General features: G+C 36.3%; 1 protein-coding gene across 2 annotated transcripts in view; it reads right to left on the reverse strand.

The window, feature by feature from the left end:
• The window catches only part of hpse2 (heparanase 2), a 49670-nt gene that overhangs the window by 37231 nt on the left and 2652 nt on the right, over positions 1 to 9787 (reverse strand). The window contains exons 1-3 of one of the 2 annotated variants that reach the window (XM_058058277.2): positions 5639 to 5968; positions 4337 to 4491; positions 3687 to 3848 (exon numbers count right to left, since the gene is read on the reverse strand). In XM_058058277.2, the coding sequence (XP_057914260.2) occupies positions 3687 to 3848; positions 4337 to 4491; positions 5639 to 5934 (613 nt within the window). In that variant the 5' untranslated portion in view covers positions 5935 to 5968. Of the gene's footprint in view, positions 1 to 3686; positions 3849 to 4336; positions 4492 to 5638; positions 5969 to 9787 lie in introns of those variants that run through there. The other variant, XM_078799412.1, reaches the window with a different exon arrangement.

Here is a 9787-nt window from a genome sequence, read left to right on the forward strand (position 1 = left end):
GTATTGAACAAAGCAAAATTTGTCAGAAATCACTCCACACTCTTTATTGCTCTCTGGTTCTACCATATCTTACTTATTGTGTGGAAATATGGGCTAATAACTACAAAAGCAATCTTCACTCGCTAAATGTACTGCAAAAAAGGTCAGTAAGGATAATTCATCATGCAGCCTACAGAGAACATACTAACTCCTTATTTCTAAAATCACAAATACTTAAAATTGCTGATGTAGTTCATCTTCAAACAGCTAAAATAATGCATAAGACTAAAAATAACCAATTACAAGAGAGGAGAAATATGATCTCAGGGAAGAACTACATTTGAAACACTTATATGCTAGGACTACGTTAAAAAGCCATAGCGTTTCAGTATGTAGAATCAAACTATGGAATGGATTGAGTAAGGAACAAGAAACAATACCAGCAGTTGATGTTTGCTAAATACAAGGATGAAGAGTCTTGAACCAGTCATGATGTGCTATATATATCACTATATTGACACTTACTATGGTACCCATTATGTCATTGTATGGTCATATCACCTCGTACTTCGGTACATTATTAAAAAAAAAAAAAAAAACAACTTGAACTGTATTATGGAAAGCAGGAAGTGAACAAATGTAACAGTTACTGATTGTAAAAGTACCAGATGGAGGGGTAGGATTTAATAAGCTTTGCTTCTTCCTACTCCTTTTGGACATGTGGAACTGTGAACTGATTATGTGATGCATTCAATTGTAATCTGATGCATGTTCAAATGAAATAAAACCATTACTTTCAATAAGTTTATTCTCTCTTTATTCGTCACTATGAATAGTAGAACCTCTCCTGTTGAACACAATTCATTGCAGCACACAGGTTGACCACATGGGAATACACTGTTTTACGTGTCTGTAGCTTTAATGCTAATGATCAGTGTTGTCCACACATTTCTCAGACAAAGTGTGTGGCTCCTTGAAGCGCTATTGTTCACTCTAAAAATAGTTTAGTTTTAAGATTGAGACTATGAGCAGATGCTATCATGTCATGTTTTCATTGATTTGAGAATTGGTGATTCAGTGGGGGAATTGTCAAATATAAATGCTACAAAATCTTAATGCCGTAGTTCACAATCCGGTTGGCTTCTGTCTGCCCTGTTGACACGAGACAGCTTTTCTCCAAACATATAATTCATCACATTTTAATCCTGTGACACTCGAATATACATAAAACCCAATTTTTTTCATATGATTTGGTTCTGTCAAAAATCTTCACCATGATTTTTCCTCAATTTCCGTACACTATTGCACGTAACAAAGTCATCTGTTTGCCCTAACTGTATCGTTCCACAAAATAGAGTGCCCAAATAAAGAACCCTACGCATTGCTGACTTTTGCACAATAGTTGACCTTTGAGTTCCATGTATGGTGAGGCTACACAGTTTTGAATGTAAGACCCCCTCACTTCATGTAACTTCCCAACGACTGTATGTATATGGTATGGTTAAATAATGTCCTTCTGATGTTAAAGAATGAGTTGAAAACAGAAAGGCTGCTACTCTTTGTTTTGCAGCTCTATTATAACACCATGTACACTCAGACACAATCTTCAGTTGAGCCCCAATCAATCAGAAACACGATTCTCAAAGCATGTGGGGGAAAATGAGCAGCACAGCAGTGATTTATTATGGTCATATATCATGCAGCATTTATATTTCTGACTTATGCCATCATTTTTCACACCGATGTTTGCCTTTCATTTTAAACGTGCTTAAACAAAAACATTGTGTTATTCGCTATCACTCGTTGCTCAGTAGCAAGCGTTCAGCAGGCACCACTATCCCTGATGAGTCAACAAGCAAAACCTAAAAGGTATTCTCTGACATTACTGGGTCTGGGACTGGGTCATTGTGGCCTTTTGCACAGCTGAAGTGTTACATAGTTAATGACAGGGTGGCTATACAAGGTAAACTTTGAAAATATATAGTCTTACACCTCTGGCTCATTCAGCGTCTCTTTGTTGTTCCAAGAGAGCGAGACCTTCTAGAGACATGAAAACACGCTTACCGTACGCATTATTACAAACATATTGGATAACCTATTCCACAGAGAACAATTCGGTATGAAATTGGTTTCTTTAGCATCTGTAATTAATCAATGTTGTCTTGAAAAGACAACCACAATTCATTTTGTTATCAATATATATTGCGCAAGTAACGCATGGGATTCTTTTTCACAGGGTTATTTGATTCCAGGAGCTTACAATTTCTTTTCCAGACCTTTTTTGAAAGAACCAATGGGACGCACTTCTTTCTCCATACACTGTCATTTCAACATGCTCCAGGATGAGAAGCAACCAAGCAGCAACTTTTGAATGTTTGAGGTCTACTATTCACTCGATGCTACCATTTGTCATTGCTTACAGACCACTGGCATTTAATGTTAAATGCATTTGGGTTCATTTCTCTTGAGACTAAACGCAATGGCTGTGTCTTTTAAACATAAACCTCTAAATTTAAATGTCTCTCTGGTCGTGCAGTTCAGAATTACATTTTTAGGAAAAAAACCTCTAAAATCGGACAGATCGTCAAGGTTTGAACCACTGCACTGCATGGCGTCAGTATATTAGCACAGTTGTTATTCGTTTACACAATGAATTGGTTCTGGACTCAATTGCGAAACACAAATTTCCGCAACTTAGTATTAATAAATGGAATATATTCTTAGTTAGAGCATTATTATTTAACATTATTAGAAACCTTTAGACATGCAATAGCATCCCTATAGTCGCCTTCACACTTGTATTACCCAATATAGTCGACATAATGATAGACAATAAGCCAGATAAGATTCCGACATTAGGCTTGAGTGCGTACTTCGTGGTGGCTATTGACACCTAGAGAGCAGTGTAAAATACTACTCAATGGCCACTGTTTGTGGTTAAGGAGACACTCGTGATGCGCTGCAATCGCTTTATTAATAGGGAGAAAACTCATGCAGTGAGCAATCACAAAGGAGCTGCTGTCGGCTACTCTCTACACTGCTAACCTCACTTACAGCACACGTACAGCACACTGTACAGCACAAGAGAAATGTTAATATTACAGTAGCGGTATTAAAATGTTTTACTTTCAATATTGTACTATAACTAATATAGGATTTATGGCTATTTGGAACTGGTATGGATTAAATCTAGTTTTAGTTTCATTGTTTGAAACTCCAAACAAGTCAGCAATGCATCACGGACTGGATTGTGTTCATCCTTGTTGTAAATACCTTAGCACAGGTTCCTGAATTAGTCCATAAAGACGGGAACATTCCACAGACTAATTTCTCATCATGTCGCTCATCTTGCACTGTTCTGAGTTTCCACTTGGGATTATAAAAACAGGCCACCCAAAACTGTGTCTCGGAGCTCTGTGGTCAACTTGTGTTAACTGTAACCAGTCTAAATGTCAGTGTGTTTACTAGCCAGAGCTCCAGCACCCCTCTATCCAGTCCCACATTCCTCCTCTCCAAATTGCATTTGTCATTGTGAATGCCAATGGTTTACATTGGCATGCTTTGAACATTGTGTGCGTGCGTCCATCTAGATTTGAACGACGCACAAAGTTCAGAATATACGACATGCATCGAAAGTAACATTTCTTAAAGAGAAAGACCGCAAGTGTGGAATGACTTGATACATGTGCGAGTGTGTGATCGCCTACCTGGTATTGTGATGTTGCTGTAGATGTTGGACAATTGCTCTTTCAGCAGGACGAGCTGTGTGCTGGCAGCCTTCTCCCTCTGGAGCTCCAGCATGATATCAGGGTGGTTAGCCACTTTGCAACCATTCTGCTTGTCCAGTGCAATGTCACTGCGCACTATATCTGCAAGTTGCAGCCAAAACAACAACAAAGTAAACTCTTTAATATGATTGCTACAACCACACACATAGGTACAATATATATTATATATATATATATATATAGTATAGAAATTAAGTAAATATATATACACACACATAGATATACTGTATATAGACAGATAAGCTGTATACATACAGCGTACACACACACATTATTATAAGTGTTGACTGGTGTGTGGATAAGCCTGTGAAATTATCAAAAAATGTTATAATGATGCCAGTGCCACTCAGAATTAAACAAATATAATATAAAGTATGTCAATCTGAAAAAAAGATGTGTGCTAAAATAACTGAAAAAATAACGTTAAAATTAGGGTTTATTTAAGCTACGCACCGACTTGCCCTCACGACTGAATTGTCCAAACTGCATGACTTTTACACGTAAAAGAGAATATTTACAAGAAACAATTTAATCTCTTCAGGCAGAAATAAGTGACGATGTGTTATTACCGTCTTCGTAGTTCTTCAGGTAGTAGTCGGGTCCCGGCCCCCTGAATTTAGCCAGGTTCTTCTGGTTGTTGAAGTGCAGGAAGTCAGTCCGCTTCCCGCCAAAGCGCAGGTAGGCTGGAGACAGGCCTCGCGCCAGGGTCACGAGACGCTTTGAACTGGAGGTGAGCACGCGCAAAATAAACAAAACAAAGCATGTGAATTAATGCCCACCACTACCGGATTGTTTGTCGCTATTTTATAATCTGTTGAATAAGATAACTAATATTCCTTTCTCTATATTCTTATTCTATATCCATTACTTTATATTCCGTTCTCTACATAAATGCAATAAGTAATGTAGCCATTTAAATGATTCGTCCGAAAAGGACAATAAAATGCTAAATATAATAATACTATAAATAAAAATAAAAGTAACAACTCATAAAACTGTTGCATTCCCTCTACATACAGAACAAGCCACAATAATTAAACGAACTGTGTAAAATACAGTTATTTTAATAATAATACATTTAAATGGGTAGGCCTATCTGTAAATAGTCACGTCTAAGAACTACAAGGCTTCATTTTAGATGATTTAAACCTACGTGACTCTGAATAGAATTCTGATATTATTTTTTTTATTGATTTTTCCGTAAGAAAATATTGTAAACTGTCACGACGCACAACACTATTTCCCCATTCTTCTATTAGCTGTACAAAGTGTATTGAGGTTGTTGAATTGGAAAAACTTTATTTAAAATTTCAATTGAAAGTGACATATTCTATCCCAAGTCAGTATGTATTTATACAGGAATCTTTTACAAATATGGTGTTTTTTCTACATACAATACTGATGCTAAACATCCAGCTGAAGGATTTATTTAGTATGCTAACTTTTCATACGCATATGCATAACTGTAACATTTATTTCGTATGTATACTTATACTATTTACAGCAGCAGGTATTTAAACATGTACAGTGGCCATTCACATGCATATAGAGTATTGATGTATTAAATGTAAGTCGTTTAAATCTGCATATGCAATTATTTGGAAATGTACTGTTACTATTAACGCCTGTGTCTAATATTTTCACTTTTAATCGTCAAGGTATGTACATAGTAATTTTGGAGTGGTGCTATTGTCCACGACTTGACTTTCTTGGGCTTATTGTTTGGTGTAGTTTTTAGGATGAGGTATTTACAGCAAATTTACTGGCATTTTGGGGTGCTTAAGTGAGTAAAGTAATGACTTAATAATTATATTAAAAAAAACAGAAACCAACAACGATTTCATGCAATAAAAGTACAATGTCTTCGGTACCTGAGAAAGTCCAGCCAGCCATCTCTGATGATAGACGGGTCCAACTGCAAAGACAGGAAGTTGTCGTTGAGGATTCTGACCGGGCTGCGGGTGTTGACGTCCAGGAGAATCAGCGTCCTTCCCAGGAAGCCCGGACGACTCCCACTGGCTGCAACAGCTCTCTGGTACTTTGGGAAAGAGGAAGAGGAGTAGGAAGAAGAGATGACTGGCAGCACCAGCAAGGATGCCAACCAGGACCAAGAGGAGCAGGAGGAGCAGGAGGAGCATGAAAGTCCTTTCTCTGAGACTATGTGCATCTTGGAGATAAGGTAATGCAAACTTCAATGGAGCTTGATCACCTTTTCTGCACGATCTGGATCTTCTGTCGTCTTGTCTGGTTGTCTCACCCCCACCCACCCCCACCCCTCTCCCCCCAGCCCTTAAAAAAAATTGCCAACTGCGCACTAGCGCGCATGTTCAGAGGCAGCCGTCCCACTTGTAAGAGGATGCGAAGGGGGGCGTAGATGAGTGCAGTGCCGTCCCTCCCCAGGCACCACTGAGATGTTTAAATGCGATTTTTCTTTTTCCTATTTGTTGTCAAACACATGCATTGGCTTTTATTCAAGAAAGTCACATTCCAGCAACTTTACAACTGTTGTTTAATTTTTTTTGTTGCTTAGAAATACATTTCTCTGCAAATAGCTCTTTAAAAAAACACATTTAATACACTTAGTTTTGTTTTGGTGTGTTATTCTAGGAAAAATTATTATTTATGGTGGTTAAAACACTAGTAAAATATCAAATTTAATTGTGTTTTTTGCACAATATACAGTAAAATGATTTACAATATGCTTGCATCGAAATAGCTCATTCGTTCTGGTACCAATAAATTAAATTAAATGTCACTTAATGACAATTATAACTACATTAAAGCTTGAATGCATTTTCTAACATTTAAATTGTAGTCAAAAAAGTTCAATATGATTTTAATACTTTTACTTTGTATGTGCTTTTTAACCATAAAGTATTGTTTACGGTCATTATTACATTCCTGACATTTTTTATACACAATATGCTGTTTGCATCTAAATAGCTATCAGTTGTATAATATTATTAATTGCCAATTTTAATGCAAAATGATAAGTTTTCTAAACATTTTTATACATAATATATAACTGCACTAGTGTGTGTACTATATTATTTTATCTATAGATAAAATAATATATTACAGTTAACAGAGTATAATAATATTCTGTTATGGCAGAAACAATATTAAATAGTATAAGCCTGCTGGTTGTTCATTTTAATATTAAAAACAGCACGCATATGAGCTCACACTAAGTTTTTGTTCTCGGTGCAGACCAGAGCGACATGCATATAAATACGGTGCTTTTTAGCAGCCCGCATAAGAGCCAAGGGCACCACAGGCGGCCAGTGGTTGTTTGGGGTCACGGGTGTCTTTTCAACCAAGCAAACTGCATGACAAACATAACACACATGAGCCAAGAACACGTTCAACTCCACTTTTTGTGAAAAACTCGAACATAAAACATTAGCGCCTCGCTGTAATGTTTTATTTTTAGGTTTTTAGCACCAACGCCTCATTCCAAACAAAGGGTAAAAAAAAATCTTTTATTTGAATTCTCCTATTGCAAAAATTTTTGTTGTCATATTTAACATCTGGTTTAAATATAGTCCCACACTAAAAGAACAGAAGATTTAAGATACTTATTTAAGATGTTGTTTTTATTGGAAAAGACTCAATCTTACACACAAATCAACAGAAAAAAATTATGTTTGGTTTGTAGTGGGAATAACAATAGATACTCGTGTAGATTAAATCAAATGTGGATTGACTTACAGTATAACTGCAACGATTACAACAGTAAATACAAATATAATTTTATACAAATACAAATACAGCACTATTTCCTCTTAAATATTACAACAAATAATTGTCAAATTTACTCTACCATTGCATTTCAAAGTATTTAACAGTTATTTCACACGATCCACAGTAAAATAACATAACATAACTAACATAATTGTACAGCAGGTGGCGGTAGGTGTGTGTATTACAGTGACAGATAAGAATAAAAAGAAGAAGAAGCACTTCCGGGGTCTTTACGTCAGGAGCCCGCTCTTTTTCACGAGGCTTTCCTAAATGGGCCAGATGTGGGGAAAAGGTAATATCATTTTTGTTGGCAATGGGTAAAATTTGTAAGCATTAAATTAACCAAAGAGGGGGAACTTGTTAATAAGGTCGTGTTGTGTTCGTTTATACAGTAGCTTGTTATTAATACAGTAATGTTAAAGCTAGCTAACCAGTTGTTTGCACTGTGTGTAAGTGTTGCTAAGCTAGGCGCTGTGTACACTGTTGCCAACTTTTCAGTAAGAAAAGTAGCTATTGGCTGTCGTAGAAGTCTAGATAGCCATTGTATAATTTTCGCATACGTTTCCATATTATGTAGTAAAATGCTGTAGGAAAAAACACAACCTGTCAGAGAGACACAAAAAGTGAGTGACATACTTTACAAGTATAAATAAACTAACATTTGTTAATTTAACATTGGTCATAATTTAATGAAAATAAGATAACTTGGCCAGCACCTCTAAAAGTTCTTCCATCACACCTTGGCAATTGAGTACTTGAACAGCAAATGAGAGATTATGTTGTGTTTATTCTGTTAATATGTCTGAGTGTTTTGGTGCGGTGTGATAGCACACTCTTCTGGTGAGGATATGTAATAACAACTGAGAATAATAGCTAATCAATTAAGATTAAGAAACACTGAGCTCCACCCCTATAGATGCTGACTGTATATACTGCCGGCTTGTGAGTGTCTTTGGGTGATGTGGACTTGCCAACAGCACCTGCGGTTGCTCAGGAGGATACATAATGCAAGAATACGTGCTTTCACTTTTGAGTCCCCAAATACCAAAAAACTCCCCAATGACGCCAGAAAAGTCGTTAGATTCTTGCTTTAGAAAATATGTCGTCAAGGGGAGTTGGGAATGTCGCCAGGTCTACCGACAAAATCGCCAAGTTGGCAACACTGATTGTGTAGTCTAAAGTTAGCATCGTTGCTAACGCTTGCTATGCTAGCTACAGTGGAGTGGAGTTCCTTCTGCTGTAATGCATGGTTTCATTCAGACACTAGCTAGTTCTTACTGTGATCTAATTGATGGCTGGTAGAAATTACTTTTTGGAAATGTGATTTTATTTTGGACTGTTGCATACTGAAATGCATAAATACCAAAGACATTGTTATACTTTTTTCTTTTGGATAATCCTTTTCATTTCTTATATACAGCATTTATAATGTTGAATAACAAGTGCTCACTGGGCAATTTATCGCCATATTGATGTGAATAGGGATTTACTGAATGATATCAACCATTCTGATGACGTGTAAACTTTGAAACTGTGAATGTGAAATACGAATCGTTAATATTTAGTGTAGTAGTTGCAAAGACGCTTGCATTGTATGCATCATATAGCATTCCAAACGAGTTGCTGCTGATGTGCAGACTACAGTGTAGCTATATATATCTCGACTCTGACCTAATGCTGTTGTCTTGTCTTAGCATATAGCATATTGCTGCCTATGTTAGCTTGTGACAAACTAAACAATGATTATTTCATACTCTCATTTGCTGCACATCTTCAAGCAACAAGCTCACCAAGAAAATCTTCTGTACTGTCATTGGAGGATTTTATTTTTTCATTTGTTGATGTGGATATTAGGAAGTTGTATATTTTCAAAACATTTTTTTAAACACTAATAAAAATGTTAATATTGAGCATTGTTTTCCTTGTTTTTTTATCCATCAGATGATGTGGTAAATTCACAGTCAACATGACAAATTTATGGCAATTAGCAGCGTTGTAAACACAGTGAATTACTGGCTAATAATTGCATGACTTTCATGGTAAAAACGACCATCAATTTGCTGTGATTTATGTGCAAGCAGCCACTGTAAGACTGTAGTTAAACTACTGTAATTAACTGTAAACTCACTGTTATGCAATTGCAGTAAATATCGGTATTTTTATTGTAATTAACTATGAAATCACAGCTGTAAAGGTGCAGTAAATTACTGTTGAAATATGCCACTGCAAAACATGTTACTGTAAAAGTTATGTAATTATTAGTCACCAATTTTTAC

The sequence above is a fragment of the Doryrhamphus excisus genome, linkage group LG20, assembly GCF_037039965.1.
Source record: "Doryrhamphus excisus strain RoL-2023G ecotype Guam linkage group LG20, RoL_Dexc_Guam_v1.1, whole genome shotgun sequence".
Taxonomy (NCBI): domain Eukaryota; kingdom Metazoa; phylum Chordata; class Actinopteri; order Syngnathiformes; family Syngnathidae; genus Doryrhamphus; species Doryrhamphus excisus.